The sequence below is a fragment of the Vombatus ursinus genome, unplaced genomic scaffold (genome assembly GCF_900497805.2).
Source record: "Vombatus ursinus unplaced genomic scaffold, bare-nosed wombat genome assembly UNPS02014786.1, whole genome shotgun sequence".
Lineage (NCBI taxonomy): Eukaryota > Metazoa > Chordata > Mammalia > Diprotodontia > Vombatidae > Vombatus > Vombatus ursinus.
Window position 1 is genome coordinate 50,818,675 of NW_020954564.1, and position 20,993 is coordinate 50,839,667.

The following is a 20,993-nucleotide window of genomic DNA, read 5'->3' on the forward strand; positions in this document are numbered from 1 at the left end:
AGTTAATTTCTGTAAAGTTTTTGACTCCCCCAGAAATTGCAAAATGGGTTAAATCAACAATATAGGAAAACATATTTCACAGCCACAGAAACATGTTAATAGATTTCTTCTAATGAATTAATTGAAAGGAGTTTTTTCTCCTCAAGAAAATTAATAAATTCCTAATCCTTTTTAAATCTTGAAGTGTTCAATAAGGGCATCTGTGTTACTGTTTCAGCCATGGTACTGAACATTTCCATTGACAAGCCGTGGTTTGATTTTTCGGGTGCACTTACTATTCAATGCTTGTATTGTCTCGTAGCCTTGGGAGTCCCAGTGTTTCTGCAGTAATTTTCCTCATGAAGCTGTATGCGCAGATTCCTGGGGCCAGGCCTTGCTGGTCTCTACAGATGCTGGCGTCTTGCTAGTAGATGGTTAGTGAGTAGTTGCTCCTATAAATGTCTATATTTGTGTGACAGATTTTCTGACAATGATGAATGTGATTCATTTTAGGCTATTAAACTACTCTGTACCTTAGTGAGGTTAGCATAGAATTAAATACAATATAGTAGAAAGAACCCTGGCCCTAAAGTCAAAGGGTAAAGTTCAAGTCTCTACTCTGGCCCTCACTGTGTGATCTTGAGCAAATCATTTAACCAGTAGTCTAGTGGAAAGAGAACACTGGAATTGGAGACAGAACACCTAAGTTTGAATTTTGGCTCCGCTTTTTGCTACCTGTGTGACATTAGGCAAATCATTCAACCTCTCTGGACCTCAATTTCCTCACCTGTAAAATTAGATAGACTAAATGACTGGATTTTCCCTTCAGTCTAACTTGTTAAGAAATTCTATAAATTCTCATTTTCTTATTAAAATTGCTTTATTTTGAAAGCAATATGAAGAAATCACAGCTAAAATGTAAAAACAAAAACAACCACCAGCTAATGCATATGTAACCTGTGTGCAGAGGCCCTCACAATATGAAAGATTCAGGTACACTTCAGGAAGATTTCTCACTTCTCTCACTACCTCCCATTCATTATCCCCCACCACCTCCTGTACCTGAAACCTAGAAAAATCACTCTCTAACTCCCCTCAGTAGCACAGAATTCACAATATCAAAAAAAAAGGAAAGTTTTATCAGCCACCAAAGTGATTTTCCTAAAGCTCTAGTCCTAATCATGTCACACACACACACACACACACACACACACACACACACACACACACACCCCACCCTATTCAATAAACTCTAGTAGTTCCTTATTACCTCTAGGATTAAATAAAAAAATCCTGTGCTTGGCATTTAAGCCCTTCATAACCTAGCCCAGCTCCACCCCCAGTATTTCCAGTCTTTTCATACTTCCCCAAGTACTGTTAGATCCAGTGACAGTGGCCTTCTTGCTGTTACTAGCACAAGACACTCCATGTCTCATTTGTACTCCCGGCATTTTCTCAGGCTGTCCCCCAGGCCTGAAATGCCCTCCTTCCTTATCTCTGCCTCCTGGCTTTCCTGGCTTCCCTCAAGTCCCAGCTAAAACCCCACCTTCTACAGGAAGCCTTTCCTGATTCTCAATTCTAGTGCCTTCCCTCTGTTGAACATTTCCAATTTATCCTATATATAGTTTGTTTGTACATCTTCTTGTTGTCTCCCACTTTAGACTGTGAACTCCTTCAAGGCAGGGACTGTTTTTTTGCCCTTCTTTGTTTCTCCAGTGCTTAGCAAGGTACGTGGCACGTAGTAGATGTTTAACAAATGCTTATTTACTGACTCAGAAAACTTTAGAAAACAGATCACAACTTCCTAAGGAGCAACCTTTTCTCAAAAGATCTGTGTAAATTCCCAGTCACAGTCCTAAATAGACATATTCCTTTCCCTTAGCGGCTCAGTAGGTGTTGAGCCCTCTGGTAGTTCCTCAGTTCTTCCAGCAGGTGTCACCAGGCACTGTCATTGCTATGGCTCCTTTGGTCATTGTGAGCTAGCATTGTGAGCCTTGTCTCTCTCCTCTTGCCCTCTCCTTCTCTCTGCCCATTGTCTTTTAACCAGCATGTCTTTGCCAACACAGAAGGGAAAATCTCCAGTTATTTTTGTTTGACAGAAGACTGGAATTACTGTTATTAGTAAGAAGGGTCAAACACACGGCCAGCAGAACTAGGTTAAAATATAATTGGAATAAATAAACAGAATAAATAAAAATAGAGTAGAATTAGATAATGTTAATATGTGGTTTTCTAAGTCCTTCTACTGCCAAAGGTCCTTATGCCCTATACAGTGGCCCCTGTTTCTCTTTGAGTTTGGTACCACTGCTCGAAGGGAATCCCTATCATACTTGTCCACTTATTGAAACCATTCCCCCTCATCACTGTTCCTACCTACATCTGGCCACACTATATCTTGCCCAGAGAGCAAATTTCCCATCATCCTCCAGCTTCCAGAGGGGGACCCTAATTCCAGGTTTAGGCAGGAGTCTTATACTCCAGAAAACATTCCTCATTTATTTATGAACTCCCTGATTTTCTAAAATAGCTGGATGGAATTGCTTAAATCTAAGATGTCAACAGCGTACATGGGGACTGTGCTTCTTCCAGTCCTCAGTTTTCCATGCCCTTTACCCCTCTGACCCCTGCAAATACCAAATATTATGAAAGGGAGAACTGTAGGAAAGAACAAAGAACCAACTATATATCAAATATCTGCTTACTCAGAAAATAAAATGGTGAGGTATCAACAAATAGGATAATGGATAGAAAAGTCAAGAAGCATTTATTAAGCACTTACTATGTGCTTTGCTAAGGACTAGAGCAAAAATGCGCTCAAGGAGCTTATATCCTGTTAGGGGAAGAAAGCACACAAAAGGCAGCCAGAAAGAGGAGGTACCCACATGGGGTGGAGGGGATGTTGAAGTCTGGAAAGTCTAAAACACAACTGAGGAAGAAATGAAGGTTAGCCAGTTTGGGCCCCCTCACACACACACAAAATGGAGACATCAGGAGGAACTCACCAAAGGCAGAAGGGGGCCTGGATGTTCTGGATTTTAGAGGCATAACATATAATTACGAAGTCTAGGAATACCTGTTTGAGTTCTAGGCTTACCTGAGGTACATACTATATAACCAACCCTGGGCAAGTTATTTAACTTCTTGGTGACCCCCAGACAACCTTCTAAGACCATAAATTGAGGCGGAGCTATTAAGCTGCTTTCATACAGGGAATTTCTTTCCTGAGAATTCCCTACACCAATTAAGTCACAAGTCCCCATACACAAAAAGAAATCTGTGGGTAGAGCTCTTCAGTGACCGCATGGCCAGCTTCAGAGATTTTATCTGAAACCAACAGATATATTAAATCATTGTCTCAGGGACTACCCTGCCCTTCTTTAAATTTTTGTATAGCTTTCCATCTCCTGAATAATATTATGTTTCTGAAAGAAGGATCCAGAATCTTAGAACCTGCATTCAAGAGGATTATGGAAACAAGCAGATTTGCAACAGGGCAAGAGTACTTAAAGAAAACATTTAGTGTTTGTACTATACTCCTGTGTGTGATAGGGAGGTAGAACATTGCCGTATATGGTGCAGTGCAGGCACTTTGTTAGTCTCTACCCTTTTTTTCAGTCCAGTGCCATTCCCTACAAGTAAAGCTGCAGAGAGATTGGCATCAAGAGCATGAGTTTACCTCTTTCCATACATGATATAGGCATAGCCTATATCTACTAGGCATAGCCTAGTGGCAAAGACATATCATCTGCCATCTTGAGGATTGTAGCTGTCAACTACAATGATATATCTCCTGACCAATAGTTGATGAGCAAAGACAAATACTTTTAGAGACAAGGACAATTTGGCAATAAGTCTGTGCCAGAAAACAAAATTTGACTGATCATATTTTCTTCTGAAAAAACATTAACCTTTAAAAGGATTTTTTCCAGAGCCCATAGTTTTATTTATATTATCCCAAAACTTAAAATCTTGAAAAACAGTATACCTCTTAAAAATCTAGTTTTAGAGTAGGTTAGCTTTTGTTTCTAATAGATGGCCAACATTTAGTGGGAATATTTGATAATGGTGATGATCGCCTATGTCTTGTCAAGATTTACAAAGTATTATCAACAATCCTGTGACATAGGTAGTGCAAAGACTGCTATATCCATTTAATAGATGAAGAAACTGATACCCAGAGAAGTGAAGTGTCTTCAAGGGTCACACAACTAATGAATGTTGGAGCCAGTATATGAACTCAAGTTTCATCGTTCTAAGTGTGATATTCTTTCCATAATGCCACACTGCCATTTGCTATTGAGGCCATGAACTCAAAAATTGTAGTTAATGATGACTTCCAAATGTTGCAGTTAGGACACATACATGCAACTAATGATCATACTTTAACTTCATAGAAACCTCCTAAAACACTGTGGTCAAGGGACAGTGACAACATCCACATTATAGGTTTTCTGTGTTATAATAGGGTATTATGTACATTATCATGTATGTAAGGGCTATGATTTATAATACATGAAGGTGCCATATAGGAGAACTAACATAGTTCTATCCTTATTTAAAATAGGTTAAATTTTAGTATCTATTTTAGTTGCATATGTTTCCAAATGCTGAATTCCTAAGAATTTATGAATTTTCATTTCATTAATTGTAGAAAATGCAAAGTGATCACAGAATTTTAATATTTATTAGTTTAGGAGAAAATAATGAAAATCCTCATTTTTTTTGGTTCAGATTAATAGAATCATAGAATTTTGTAACTGGAAACTATTGAGATCATATAGTCTAACTTCTTCATTTTGCTGATGAGGAAACTGAGGCCCAAGGAGATTAAACAATCTGCCCAGGGTCATAACTAGTAAGTGGCAGAGCTAGGAGTAGAGCCCCACCCTCCAAAGCTCCAATGAGATCAAGCAGTCTGTCTAGGATCATAACTAGTGAGTAGCAGAACTATGTCTAGATCTCAGTTCTTCTCATTTCCAGCCACAGTACTATGCCTACTATACCCTATATATAAAATACTAAATCTACTGAAGCCTCATTGGTGGTTATAAACATCCCTTAAGACAAACTTGAAAATAACCATCATTCCAGGACAAGTAATTTATGTTAAACTAGTGGCAAAAATGCTCATTTCATTTATATTAGTCTACTTTACTGAAGAGAAGTATTGGTAAATTGTACCTGTTTTCCTTCACATTAAATATTTACACATGTATTTGAATTGCTTCTGAATTTTAGCCTATATTAAGCTCAATCAAAGAAAACCTCTAATAATTCTCTTCTGCTCAGATATATAGATTAGATTTGTCTTTCATTTCCACCCTCACCCCCTCATAAATATCATTTGATGCATCTTACTTATATCCTCATTATGTAACTAGAATTGGAGACGTGTGTCTTACAAGTCTAAGAATTATTATGACTTGCCAAGAAAAAATTAATTTCTTCTGAATTAGAAGGCTTTGTTAAATAGGAGTGTCTAAATGCATAGACCAAAGCATAAATATAGGCATTCGTACTCTCTTCACATGCCCGCTACAAAATCATGCTTTCCTGTTTTCTCACATCCAGCAGCAACAAAGCAGGACGAATCTCAATGATGTGCTTTTAGCTTGTAGTGTCTTATAATTCCTTCCTCATTTTTTGCTTGTCTTTATCATGCAAATTGTTTCAGCCCATGAATCTACCAATATTATTTTGAGTAAGTTCCATATTTCACTGTCCCATTTCTACCAGTTTCATTAATAGATTTGTGCGCTGGATATATTCTATTTGCCATAAAGCCATTTTTACCCAAGATAATTTTGTAGTTCATGAGTAGCAAAAACTATTTTCAGAGAAGTCTGAAATCTGATTAAATCTGATTTGTACTTTTTCTTATTTAATAGAAAAAGATATTCTAAAATTTGTGTATTTATGAAATAGATTGACGAAAGATATTATTCTATGTGACCAGGTTAGCCTGGTTTGTTGTTCCCATAAACTTAACTTTTTCAACCATTTCCATATATAGTTTTTAGTCACATGAAAAAAGATTTTCAGTATAGAATACATGCTTGCTATATATGCATGCTTTTTGTAATATTAAATTGTTATTTCATGATCTATATAAATTGTTATATGACATTTATTTAGAGTGACTTTTTTCTCATTCACGCCATGATTATATAAAAGATGGAAACACAGTGCCTTTTGCACTAAAATCCTCTAACAAGTAATGATATAATGGTTCAGCCAAACCAGTTAATAGAAGACATTAACTGAACTCCAATAACACATTGCTCCAGTGAGACAGGAAATGTACTGCAGAATCCTGAGATGACACCTTTCTTTCAGAAAAGCTCTCCAAAGGAAGTGGCTCAAGTGATCTCTGAGGAATTCCTTATCTTGTGGGAGGTTAAGGTAGACAGCAGAGGGGAATGACTGGCAGCAGTAGAGGCTGCCATCAGTTTCATAATATTTCACCTAATAATTGTAACTGAGAAAAGTCCAGAGACTAATCAGAACTATGAAGGCTACTAGCATGACTAACCCCAGATCTCAATAAGACTGCTACAAATGATCTAAAATTGTATGGCATTGGAAGGTGAAGGTTTCATGATTCTGACAGCTTCATGTCTGTCCCTCTCTCAGAAATATTCCTAACTTTTCTAAATAGGAATAAACAACAGTCTTTTGATGAAAATCTTGAATGCAGTGGAGAGAGAGAGAGAGAGAAAAGGAGAGAGAAAGAAAAGGAAGCTTCAGAGGAAGAGAGGGAGAAGGAAAGGAAGGAAATAGAAAAAATAATAAGGAAAAAGTAAAAATATGGCAAAAGAGTCATTGTGGAATTTTTACAGCATTCTAGATCTACATTGTTCTAGATCTCATTTAAGCTTAGGACAAATTTTCTCCCTTATGAAATTGATTTAGTAATCCTTCCTCTCCTCTGTGCACTGGTGGAGAACACACTTAATAGGCACTTAGAAGAGCAGCAAATACTCTAAAGGAAATCCTAAGTGTAGTAAGTGTGGGCAAAGAATCATAATCTCAGAGTTGGAAGGGAATTCAGAGATTATTTAGGCACACCAGCACCTGAGCAGAAATCCCCTCTGCAACATCCCGATAAGTCATCATCTAGTCTGAGTTTTTCTCCAAACAGTACGTTCTACTTTGGGAATGTCTCAAGATATTCTCTCCAGGGCTTCTTAAACTTTTTCCACTTGTGACCCCTTCAGTGTTTCTTAAACTGTGCTAAAGTCTGACTCTCCCTAGTTCCCATTTCTGCTCTGTAGGACCAAGCAAAACAAATCTGCTGCCTCTGTGACACAAAAGTCCTTCAAATACTTAAAAATAGCTATCATGTACCCCAAAATCTATTCATCCTGGTTGCCCTCTTGTGTACCGGCTCCACCTTGTCAATATCCTTCCTAAAGCATAGCATTTAAAACTAAGCACAGTATTCCAAATGTGATTTACTGGGGCCCTTCTTCTGGTTATGATGCTTTTATTAATGCAGCCTAGATTATGTTAGAGGCAGAATTGGCCTTAAAGTCAGGGAGACCTGGTTCAAATCCTGCCTTTTGACATATACCAGCTAAATGTGAGACAAGTAAAACACTTTGGAATGTGACTCTGTGTAAGTCTCTTAACTTCTCAGTATTCCAGGCCACTCTCTCAGAGTACCATTTTCAGCACTGGTAGAAGGCCTTTACTCATTCAGAGTTTCCCATCAACAATCACAAGTCCCAACCGAAAAAAAAAATACCATTAGTTTAGTTTTGGGAGTTCCCATATCATACTCTTGATTTATATCGAGCTTACAGATCATGAAAACCTCTAGCTCTTTTTTCAGAAACTTCTCTCTCTACATATTTCCCCATCTTGAACTACTGATTTTTAAAAATACAAGTGAAGGACTTTTTAATTATCCCTGCTAAACTTTATTCATTAGATTCAGACCTTAAGGCAGACATAATCTATATTCTTCCTAAACATTTTTGTTAACTTGCCTTTTCTGTTACTTGTTCATTTTAATTGTTTCTTCAGCTATTTCATTTTTTTAAAAGAATGTTTATTTTTCCTGGATAGAGTAAAGTATTTATAATTCCCATAGAGAGAATAGTTGAAGTACAAAAGTAGTATATATTGAAATGGTACACCTATATGAAATGCAAGAGAAAAAAATGTTTACCACCTTGAGAGAGAGGCAGTATGGTATCATAGAAAGAGTATGAGATACAGAGCAGACTTAGGTATCCAACCTGTCTCTGACCCTTACTAATGTAGTATGGTCTGACAGATTGCCTCCTTTTTGATTAACCTTGTAAAAGTCCCTTTCTCTCCCCAGCCCTCAGTTTCCTCATATGTTAAATGAGGAGGTTGGGCTAGATGACCTCTGTGATCCATCCCAATTCTAACAATATGATCCTAAGTCAAAATTCTAAGAAAGGAACCTTTTATTTTCAAGTATAGGTATACCTCCACAAAACGTTGTCATAACCAATATTGATTCACAATACTTATAGATAATCCTCTAAGATTCTTTGATTTTATTGATGTGGATTCTCCCTCTTCAGGTGGATCCTAGCACCCCCAAGTATTAGTAAGCAGTTTTATAAGTTGCTGTGACTAAAAGATTACTTCTAATAATGGCCAATCTTCTAGTAATGAGCCTCTCCACATTTGGCTAGGATTATCTGTACATGATAGTACATCACTTGGCTTATGCTTAAAATCTTTCCAGTTTGGTTGTGCCTAACAGAGTTTGCAGTCCATTGACATTGCCTTTGTGAACTCAAGGCCACCTCCATTCTGTGATAAGACATTGGAGAGAGGGCTTTACAATAAAATGTTACTAAAACATTATAAGCAACCCCACTATAATGTTATTCAGCCTGATACATGAAACTCAGACTGGACAGCTGGTGATCTGAGCTAGCACTTGAACCCCCCATGGCATTAATTTCCATATAGAACTAACTGCCACCTCTATAACATTATTTTATCTAAACCCATGTTTCCACAGAATCAATTAATGATGTTACACAAAATCTTATTATATTGTATTTTATAAAAAGGAAAATTCTAAAAGGACCAGCTTGCCTTTGTTTGTTTGTTTTCATTTTCAGACCTTTGGTATAAGGAGGAACAGAATTGAATTCTTGATTTGGTAGATATTACTTTCTCTTTAATTAGCTTTGAGAAAACGTTAATTGCCTACATCTAGCTGCCAGTGTAGCTCACTGTGCATTGATGGACCCCTCAGGGAAGGAAGTACCTACCTTCCATCCAAAATAAGGAGAGCAGAGCAATGGTCTCACTATACAGACTTGTGAAAGCTCTGGCAAGAGAAACTCATCTCCTTCCTTGACTAGAAAGACAAGTAACATTAAAATAAGCTGCAGGCACATTGTAGAGTATTTAACAAGCCTAAGCCATGTTTATAGGATTGAATGAACTGTTTTCTTTTTCAGATGGCCAGCCAATAGTACCAGTATTTGACAAAACTCTGCAAGTGAAGCAGATGCATGTACTTGAATCATTGGACCTACTAATTACCAGAGCAGACAAAGGTAGTATTCCTTATTAATTCTTTATTATAGAAGAAAATGGAACAGCTCTTTTTCTAAGATTTAAATTAAAGCTAATACCTGCTGTCTAGGAACAGCATTTAGTACAGAGAGTACTGACCTAAAAGCCAAGTGTGATCTAAACATCAATTATTGGTGTAATTTTTGCTTCCTTCCTTCTTCCCTTCATTCTTTCTTTTTTTCTTTCCTTTCCCCCTCCCTCTTTTCCTTCTTTCCCTTCCTTCCCTTCTCCCTTCTTTCTTTCCTTCCTTTCCTTCCTTTCTCCCTTCCTTCCTTTTCTTCCTTCCTTTCTTTCTTTCCTTTCTTCCTTATTTCCTTCCCTCCTTCTCTTCTTTCCCCTTTTCTTTTCCTTCCTTCTTTCCCTCATTCCCTCTTTTCCTTGCTTACTTTCTCCATTTCCCTTCTTTCCTTTCCTTCACATCCCTTCCTTCCATAAGTCCTAGTGTTTTAGCTAAAGAAGCAGTACGTATTAAAATGGCATATCTATGTGAAATTCAAAGGAAGAAATTAAATTTCTTTACCTTTAAACTAACATCTCATACTGTATACCAAGATAAACTCAAAATGAATACATGATTTAGACATAAATGATGATGTCTTCAGCAAATTGGGGAACATGGAAAACATTACTTGTCAGATCTGTGAATAAAGGAAGCATTCATGACCAAATAAGAGATAGAAAAGATCATGGCAGGTAAAATGGATAATTTTGATTACATTAAATTAATATTTTTGCACAAACAAAACCAATTCACCCAAAATTAGAAGGAAAGCAGGAAACTAGGAAGAAAATTTTACAACAGGTTCTTTTGACAAAGGTCTCATTTCTCAAATATATAGGGAACTGAACCAATTTTATAAAAATAAAAGCCATTTCCCACTGGATAAAATAGTCAAAGGAATGTGAACAGGCAATTTTCAGATGAATAAATCAAAACTATCTATAATCAGATTAAAAATGCTCTAAATCACTGTTGATTAGACAAATGCAAATTAAAACAGTTCTGAGGTAATACCTCACACCCATCAAATTGGCTAATATGACAGAAAAGGAAAATGATAAATGCTGGAGGGAATGTGGAAAAATAGAGACACTAATGCACTGTTGCTAGAGTTGTAAACTGGTCCAGCCATTCTAGAGAACAATTTGAAACTATTCTCAAAGAGGTATAAAACTGCACAAATCCTTTGACCCAGCAGTACGGCTCCTGTATTGCTGAAAGATCAAAGAAAAAGGAAAAGACTCATATGTACAAAAATATTTATAGCAGGTGTTTTTGTAATGGCAAAGAATGTGAAAATGAGAGGATGCCCATTAACTGGGGAATGACTGAACAAATTGTGGTATATGACTGTGATAAAATACTATTGTGCTATAAGAAATGATGAAGGGGTTTTAGAAAAAACCTGTGAATGAACTGATGTGAAATAAAGTGAGCAGAACTAGGAGAACATTGTACACAGTGACAGCAATATTGCACTGATGATCAACTGTGAAAGACTTAGCTACTTTGATCAATACAGTAATCCAAGACAATTCCAAAGGATTTGTGATGAAAAATGCTATCCACCTCAAAAGAGAGAACTGATGAGCTCTGAATACAGATTGAAGCAAATTTTATTTCACTTTATTTTTCTTGCTTTTTTTTTCTTTTGCAGTATGGCTAATGTGGCAATATGTTTTCTGTGACTTTGTATATATAATGTGTATCATATTTCTTGCCTTCTCAATGGGTGGTAAAGGGGTAAGAGGAAGAGAGAGAATTCAAAACTGAAAATAAAAAATTTTAAGTAGAATAAAAAATAAACTTTGCCACCTTGAGAGGGAGGCAGTATGGTTCCATGGAAAGAGAACTAGATTCAGAGTGAGGACTTGGGTATGAATCCAGTCTCTGACAATGAATCCTTCTTTCTTTCCTCTCTTCCTTCTGCAAGACCAGGTTTTAGGTCCAAGGGAAGTAAGGGAGATAGAAAAAGAGAAAGACATAGTCCCTGCCTTCAAGGAGCCTATAATCAAATAAAAATAAATAATATCTACATAAGTAATTGCTATATTACCAATTAATCAAAAAACATTTATTATATACCTACTATATGCAGACATTATGCTATACAAAATGCCATGTGGTGCATACCATAAGAATGGTATAGACAAAAAGATATTGCTGTTCAGAGTAAGTAAAGATCATTTCTGACTGAACAGCCAGAAAGTGCTTGAATAGAAGGCTTAATCAATTTCTATACCTTTTTAGGAAGACTGGTGATTGAGGAAGCCTTCCTGAAAAGGTATTGAAATTGATTAAGTCTTCTATTCAAAGAAGACTGATTATGACTTTGATTCATGTAAGACTAAGGACTTCAAGCTAGGAGATTGTCATAATAGTATTTCTTAATAGTTTATAACACAACCCAGGCCTTTAGTGCTATATAAGGATTTCATTTCTGCAAGCAAAGGTAAAAGAGGCAATGTGATAACTGGCAGGGAGAAGATGTAATGGGTACCAGGTAGCACCAACAATCAGGACAACTGGGAGGAGAATTGAGGAGAAAGGGGGAACAAAAGTTAAGTCCTCCCAGGCATGGAGCAAGGCAGAGATGAAAAGCAGCCATCAGTCAAGACAACCCCAGAGCAAGAATTCTGGTAGGTAGATTCAGACATAAAGAGACTGGGGAGATGGATCTTAGTTGACCCCTAAAGTCTCTTCCAGCCCTAGCTTTATTAACATCCCAGCTGTTAGTGCCCTTCCCACCCCCCAAAAATTACCTTGTATTTTTTCAGTATATATTTATTTCTATACAGAATGTGAGCTCCTTAAAGGCAGAGATTCTTTATTTTTTTTCTTTGAATCTCAGGCACCTGACACATTGCCTGACACATAGTAGGTGTTTAATAGATTGATTGATTGCTTGTATGATCTTTAAGAGCCCCCTAGCTCTAAAACCTATGATCCTATAAAAAGAAAGCTGTTCCAACAGGAGGATATATCAGGAACAAAGGCATAGAGATAGAAAAGGGTGAATCATATATAGGGGATACTGAGTAGTTCATTTTTCCCAGAGTACATGTATAGAGTAATAATAGGAGATGTGGCTGGAAAGGTAAGTTGGGGACAGATTATAGAGGGCCATGAATGCCAGTTTAAAAAGTCTAAACTGAATTCATTCAGCAATGGAAAGCTACTTAAGTTGGGTTGTTTTTTTTGGTAATTACATTTTATTTTCCCTCCAGTTTCACCCACATACACACACTTAAAAAAAGAAAAAGAAAACCCTTGTAAAAATCTGTATAGTCAGGCAAAACAAATTCCCATATTGACCATATCCAAAAAACACGTGTGTCATTCTGTACCCTGAATCCATCACTTCTCTGTCAAGAGGTGAGTAGCATTTTTCATTATCAGTTCCTTAGAATCATGTTTCATTTATTTCAGTGCATTGTATACCTTATTATCCCACTAATCAACTTCCCTACTTTTTAACCAACACCAGATCATTTTGATGATTGCTGTTTTCCAGTAGATAGTTTGAAATCTGTTAGTGCTAGTCCTCCTTCCTTCTTTTTATTTTGCAGCATTTCCCTTGAGATTCTTTACCTTTTATTTCTCCAAATGAAATTAGTTTTTCTTTTTCTAGTTCTATAAGGTAATCCTTTGGTAGTTTAATTGATATGGCACTGAATAAATAAATCAGTTTAGGTAGGCTTTTCATTTTTATTATATTGATCCAACCTATATATGAACAATTAATATTTCTCTTTATTTCTATAAACAGTATTTTGTAGTTGTTTTCATATAGTTCCTTGTATCTCTGTAGATAGACTCCATGTACCTATTTTATACATTCTATCCTTATTTTACATGGAATTTCCCTATCTCTTCCTGTTTTTGTTTTAGCTTTTCACAATATACAGAAATGCTAATGATTTCTTTTATTTCCTGCAGCTTTGCTAGTTATTGTTTCAATTAATTTTTAGTTGACTCTTCTAGGGTTTTGCAAAAAGTAATAATTTTCTTTCTTCTTTCCTTATGGTTATTCCTTTAATTTCTTATTGCTATTATTACCATTTCTAGTATTATATCAGATAGTAATGGTGACAATGGTAAATCGTATATATCCAAAAACAAAAGCCAGTATTATAAGTATATATGTATATATGAGGATAAATTAAAGTCCTTTCCAAGAAGATCAAAGAGCTATTTAAGGTTAGTTAAGAAGGAAATTAGATGATACAAACTGCTCTCTCAACACTACAAGTGATATTTAAGAATAGCTACTGGATCTGGGAATAGATATGGCAATTGTTGCTTATCCTATAGACCTTCAAAAAGAATTGAAAGAAGAAATCAGAGAATTTATCAATTGACAAAGTGAATAACAATAGCAGAGAGAAGGAATGTATGTCCCAGAAGACTGGTTGACTAGGCAATCAATAGCAAGAACCATGAAGCAGCCATTCCTTCAAAGAACTGGCAGGACAGAAGCTAAGGACAATGACCGGTTCATTCTCTAGTATTTTCTCCAATGCTGGGCAAGTGATGTGGAAAAAGAAGAATCAATAGAACTTGGCAATTTATAAGACATTGGTAGTAGGCAAGATTCATGGGTGACTGAGCATTTATGCCCGGTGCCTAGAATAATACCATTAAAAGAAACAGGTACTGTTTTTAAATATTTAAGTGTAAATCTCGAGAAGCCAGTTGGAAACGCAGTCCTAGAACCTAGGAGAGAGACTGGAGCTAAGACTTGGGAGTCACCTGCAGTGAAAGGATAGTTGTAACTATGACCCAAGAGCAAGCATGTAGGAATAAAAAGAATAGAACTGAGGGCAGCACCTTGGAGAAATGCCGATACTTAGCAGGTAGGAGGAGAAAGAAGAACTAGAAAAACAATAGTCAGAAAAGTAGGGAGTGAATAAAGGAAGCCAGGAAAGAGGGCAAGAAGGAGAAGAGTAGGTGAACTTTCAGCATTGCGAAAATGTTTGGAAAAGTTATCTCTATCCAACTCCTACACTTCCTTACCACCTACTCTTTCCTCAACAACTTCCATAGTTCTCAATTTACTGAAACTGCTTTAATTTGCCTTTCTCATATTATTAGTGACTTAAAATACTTTTCCATATAGTTGTTGATCATTTGTACTACTTCTTTTGAAAACTGTTCTTGCTCACTGTCTAGCAGGACTGCTTCCTGCCTATTCCTCAGCAAGAATCATACCCTCCATTAAAAAGCACACTGCTGATTCTTTTGTTGTATGGAACAAAGAAATTAATATATATAAAATGCCTTGCAAATCTTAAAGGGTTTGTTAAATGTCTCATTTTTAATTAGTGTTATTGGCCTGTGAGCTCAAATTCAGTTCTTAGAAAGATAATACCTTTAGCACCTGGCTCATATGATTCATGTAAAGCTTAAGTGAAATAGTGTATGTAAGTCCCTTGGCAAACCTTGAAGCACTAAATAAATATCAATTATTATTTTTATTACTATTACCCAAGGATGTAGTTCATCTGAACTAGATAACATGAACAAGGACATTTCAATAAGGGTCTTTTTTATCTTAGCTATCAACTCTCTGTTAGTCAGATTTGCTCTGACCTTTCCAGTCCAAAGATGATTTTCCTTGACAAAGAAAACAGAAGGAAAATAAGAATTGAGCATCTGTATTTTCTTTCTGTATTTAGTTATCATCATCCCTTTGACCCAAAACAGCAAGCCTCTCCCTTCTTTGATCACCTCTTTCCTCAGCACAGCTAAAAGAAACCTTTTTGTTATCCTTATCTTTTCATGACAGCCTCAGGTTATTTAAGTTTTATACTCATAGGTTGCGGTTTGGGGTCCTAGGAACCCTGAAATGCCAGGGTACAGGGCAGGTCTGCCTCAAAAGAATTCTACCACTCCAGCCTTCTTTCAGTCAGAGTAGTGAGGTTTTATTATTTGGGCGGGTGAGATTCTAACAATCTGTGCAATTTAATGGGGGTAAGATTGGTACTTTTATACAGAAAAAGACTGTGGGAAGATCTGGATGGGATTAAGGTGTGGCAAGTAGCCTGGAGTGGTCCAGGGGCAACAGAGAAAGGGTCTATATGGGATTAAGGACTGACAAGTAAACTAATTAAGTAATCAAGGTGGGCTGGGGTAGGCCAGATACCTCAGGCAAATGCGGGGACTGAGTTCCTGAAATTTGTGGGAAAGTTCAAGGGCTTTTCCTTTTAGGGTTCCTGATCCCATGCCACTGTCACTTACACAGGACTGAGCTAGACTTTTGTGTTACTTGTCCTTGCTACTGTCTTCAGAAATCAAAGCTGGACAGTGAATTCCCTATGAAAACACATCCATCTCTTTTCAGAGTTCCCCTTTGTCTCCTTCAGAACTGTTTTCCTTTGTTATTTTAAGTTTTCACTTTTATAAGCACTTTTCCTCCTTGGACTGCCTATTGTAAAATTTAAATCTATGGGATCCTACTTATCCTTTCACTGACACCTTTGTATCTAGGGGACAGGTCTAGATTACTTCTGATTTCTCTCTATCACAAACTTTCAGATAAAGTTATGGTCACTTTCCCCCAAGGTTGCCATCATTTCTGCCCTAGCAGCTAGTTTCTTTCTGTTGGTAAAAATCACACATAAAATAGAATTTTCCCCTACTTCTTTGCTTTCTCCCTCATTTATTACCTTGCTCTCTTTAAGTCATTCTTCTTCCTTCTCCCCTTTCTGCTCAACTCTTCTTTTCTCTCTCTCCTATCCTTCACTTTCTTCTGCTCTTTCTTCTCCTCATGTTCTTCTTCTTAAACTGATTCTCTTCTTCCTCATGCCCTCCTTCATAGCAAAGCCTTGTTTTAGCTCTAGCCATTTTCATTCAGCCCAAGGTTTTCTCCTTCAGCTTATTCAGTCTTCCATTTTGAAGCTACATCCCCTCCATTGAATCCCTGTCCTTATTTGCAATTAAAAAGCCTTTGAAATCACCTGCACAATTGCTTTTCCTTCTCACTCATCTCAAGGCCTTCTCTCTTGCCTCTTTTCCCACACAACCTTTTTCCTTTAGAAGCTATAAATATAAATCTCTTAAAGAGATTGTGGATATTTCAGAGGAATCTATGGAAGAGAACTAAGGAAACAAATAGCTTAAGAAAATAAGAAAAAAAAAGAACTACTTGGTAGAGGAATGAGTCATTATGGTGCAGGAGGATGTCAGAGGAAGGTCAAATCATATGAAGAATCCATGAGATTTATTTAATTTGTATGGAAAGGAATCCACTGTACAGCATCCCCAGCAGATGGTCATTATAGGCTCTGCTTAAAGAGATGTGTTGCTGGGAACTCACTACCTCCTGAGGCAGTCCATTCTAGTTTTTGATATCTCTAATTCTTAAAAGGGGCATCACAGAACATATAGGTGGTGCAGTGGATAGACCACCAGCCCTGGAGTCAGGAGGACCTGAGTTCAAATCCAGCCTCAGACACTTGATACTTAGTAGCTGTGTGACCCTGCGCAAGTCACTTAACTCCATTGCCTAGCCAAAAAATAAAGGGGGGGGGGGCATCAGTGGCCATAGTGCTGGGCCTGGAGTCAAGAAGACTTCTCTTCCTGAGTTCAAATCCAGCCTCTAAGACTTGACCCTGAGCAAATCACCCTATTTGCCTCACTTTCTTCATCTGTAAAATGAGATGGAAAAGGAAATGCAAACTGCTACAGTATCTTTGCCAGGAAAGCCCCAAAAGGGGTCCGGAAGAGTCAGACACAATTGAAACAACTGAACAACAACAACAAATCTTAAGAAGCTTTTCCTTTTATCTAATTAAAATTTGACTGTTATTAGGTTTCACTCGTTTTTTGCCTGCTTCCAAGCAGAACAACTCTTATTTTTTTTTCCACGTGACAATTTTTCAAATAGTTGAAGTCAGCTGTCAGTTTTCCCTTAAACCTTCTCTTCTTCCCAGTTCCTTCAGCCAATCCCCGTAGGCATATTCTCCAGTCCCTTCCCTATATCTGGATTCATTCCAGTTTCTCAATGTCCTTTCTAAAATTGAAGGTAATATTCCAAAAATGATCCAGCTAGGCCAGAGAACTATCTGCAAATCACTTCTTTTTCTGGACATTAGATTTATATGACTGCAACCTAAAATTGAGTGAAGAGACAGGTGGCAGTGAATAAAAGGCCATATAGAAAGAAGGTAGCCTCAGAATAGAGCTAAGTCCAAGTCTGGCCCCTTGACACATGATGGCTGCGTGACCCTGGACAAGTCATGTAACCTTTTGGTGCCCAAAAGAGTTCTCTAAGACTAAAAAGTTGTAGAACAGTTGCTTCCCTGCATTAATTGAAGGAGTTTCCTCACTGATAGCTCCATACCCTATGAAATCCCAAGTGAGGACCAAAAAATACATAAATATTTAAATATAAATATATAAATATACGTGTGTATATTATATACATACATATATACTATGTATGTATGTGTATATCTGTGCATATTTATAATCTGCCTCCTTTGTTAAGGAATGTAAGACTCCAAGAAGTTAAATGAGTTTCTAATTATCTGCTCTTAAACAGGTATTTAGAAACCACTTATTTAAAATTCTGTTACCTAAATGGATAATATAGCCAAATAACATCTTATAGAATACTTTACATTTGTATGTTTGTGTATATTATATATGCATTTATTTATGTTTATATGTTAAATATATATTTACTTCTTCCAGCTGTCATGTCACTAAAACCCTTGGGCTATAAATGAAAACCAGTCTCCTCGTTTTATTTATAGTCACCTCATATAACTTGAATCCTCTTTGCCTTTAATGAAACTGAGGTTAAATTGGAAATTAATCATGATTTATAAAGAAAAAAAATAACTGCTTCCGTAGTGAAATTCAAAGATCACAATTCAATCTCTATTATGTCTCAGCACCTGTACTGCTTTAAATTTTCAATTAGGCAATTGAATTTAGAATTCCAAATAATAAAGGACATATTTTGTCCCTAGTATAGTTTAAGTTTTTTTGTTTTATGTGACTAATATGGAAATGTTTTACATAACTACACATGTATAACTTTTATCAAATTGCTTGCCTTCTGGAAGTGGGGAAAGAAGGGCAGGAGAGAATTTGGAACTCAAAATTGAAGAAAAAAACTAAAAATTAAAAATTGTTTTTACATGTAATTGGGAAAAAATAAAATATTTTTAAAATTTAAGAAGTTTTTTTTTTTTTTACCAAAATGGATACCTTTGAAATAGTTTTGCCTATGGGTATAGCTGAATTTTAATAGGTTGGTACCTCATGGGAAGTAGCTGCTCTCATCCTAAGATGTCTATTTCTTCATTACCATAGTCACCATAGAAGGCTATTATCTCATATTATCTATTATCCCCTATTGCCCAGAAAAGGATTTTCATACAGAAGATTAACATTGTTCTTTAAAAAATAGATCTGTGTCTCCTTGAGGGGGTAAGCAGTCTTGGTTGTTGAGTCAAAAAAGATGAAATCCCTGAAACAACGTAATGATATTCTTAAGAGATTTCCAAGTCTTTTGGATTCTGATTATCATCTAATAAAGAGCCTGGTGGTTGGCAAAATGACAAGAAAAGCACTTGATGAATTTTAGATGAGTTTTAGGTATGAAAAATGGGAAGAGACAAAACCAAATGTCATGACATAAGAGAAAGAGTACTGGACCTTTCAAAGAAAGCATCAAAAAGCCTGGGTTCCAGTCTGGACTGCCTCTTATTACCCGTTTGTTACCACTGTCTGTTAAGCAATGAGGACATTAGAGCTGTGGAAGCAGGAAGATGGCAGCTGTTGGTAATAGCCCTAACAAGAGCATCAGGCTTCTGTCATACTCTGAGATGACAGGGAGAGGCCAAGACTCTGGGTTAGTATTCCTAAAATGGCCCTTAGGCAGTGGTGGCAGCAAGCTAACCATATACAAAGGAGGGAGAACATGAGGGGCAGGAACAAGAGCTCTTTGTGGAAGAACTAGAACAGTATAGAGGGGTCTGGTTACCATTCTAGCTTTCTCATTGGGTTTGGATTTGCGTTGCTCAGGAAAAGTCTTGTGGCTTGGGCTATACCCAGCTGTGAGTTGGAGGTCTGACATGCAGATAACACTGCGCAGAAATGACTTTTATAAGGGCAGCTAGGTGGCGCAGTGGATAGAGCACCGGCCCTGAATTCAGGAGGACTTGAGTTCAAATCTGGCCTCAGACCAAACACTTGATACTTACTAGCTGTGTGACCCTGGGCAAGTCACTTAACCCCAATTGCCTAAAAACAAAAAAAAAAGAGAGAGAGAGAGAGAGAATACAGGGGCAGCTAGATGACATAGCAGTGCTGGGCCTGGAGTCAGGAATATCTTGACTTCAAATCTGGCTTCAGACACTTACTAACTGCATGATCCTGGGCAAGTCACTTAGTCACTTAACCTCTTTCTGCCTCAGTTTCCTCAACTGTAAAATGGGGATAATAGTAACACCTGTCTATAATAGTAATATTATAGTCATGATAATTTAATAATATGATAATATAATATAATTATATAGTATATCTGACTATATAGTATATTTATAGCATATAATATAATTATAATTGTATAATATGTAATAAAGTAATATAATAGTAATGATAATAGTAACACCTGTCTCCCAGGTGTTGTGAGGATCAAATGAGATGATATTTATAAAAGGCACTTAGTACAGTGTCTGGCACATGTAGGCACTAAATGCTTGTTCTCTTCCTCTTCCTCTCACTTGTAAAATGGGAATAATGATAATTGTCTTTTATAACTTTCATGGTTGTGATGAGGAACAAATGAGCCAACGTTGATATGTGAAAGTACTTTGAAAACTATAACATGCTATACAAATGTAAGGCATTATGATGAAGATGGTACTATTATGAATCATAAAAATTATAATACATGATATCATTGGTATAGATACTCCCCCCACCAACCCACATTGCAACCCCCTAACACCTTAGTAAGTAGTTTTTGTGAGTTTGTTGTGGCCATTCTTCTGGTGATGAGCCTCTCCAAATTTAAGTTAGTCCTAAGGCAATTGACCATCTGTGGATATTTCTAGTTGGTAGGACCTGCCACAGCTTTTAGTCAACTGGTATAGCCTTCAAGAATCCAGGGTTACCTGCATGCCACCATAATGTGATGGAGCAGGACTTTACTAGAGGAATTATAATAACTAGGTCAAATATATAATGGACATTGAAATCATGCTTACCCTTTCAGAGAAGAGGAAATTGGAATGAAACATGTAAATGCAAAAATTTTCATGAAGAAATTGTATATAAGTACTTATCCGAAAGAAATTATTTATATTAGAATGCAAGCCCCTTGCTGTGCAGCCAACCAATTAGAAGTTAAAGATGAAATGTTATTTGTTGTTGTCATACATTCATAGCCAATTTGAATTGCCCCATGGTTAAGTTAAAATTG

The 20,993-nt window shown here is 36.7% G+C and overlaps 1 protein-coding gene across 1 annotated transcript in view; it reads left to right on the top strand.

Moving 5' to 3' along the window:
- LOC114046911 (GTPase-activating Rap/Ran-GAP domain-like protein 3) overlaps window positions 1-20,993 on the top strand; it is a 196,900-nt gene that overhangs the window by 100,800 nt on the left and 75,107 nt on the right. The window contains exons 17-18 of the mRNA XM_027867524.1: window positions 302-413; window positions 9,435-9,533. Of these exons, the coding sequence (XP_027723325.1) occupies window positions 302-413; window positions 9,435-9,533 (211 nt within the window). The remainder of the gene's footprint in view (window positions 1-301; window positions 414-9,434; window positions 9,534-20,993) is intronic.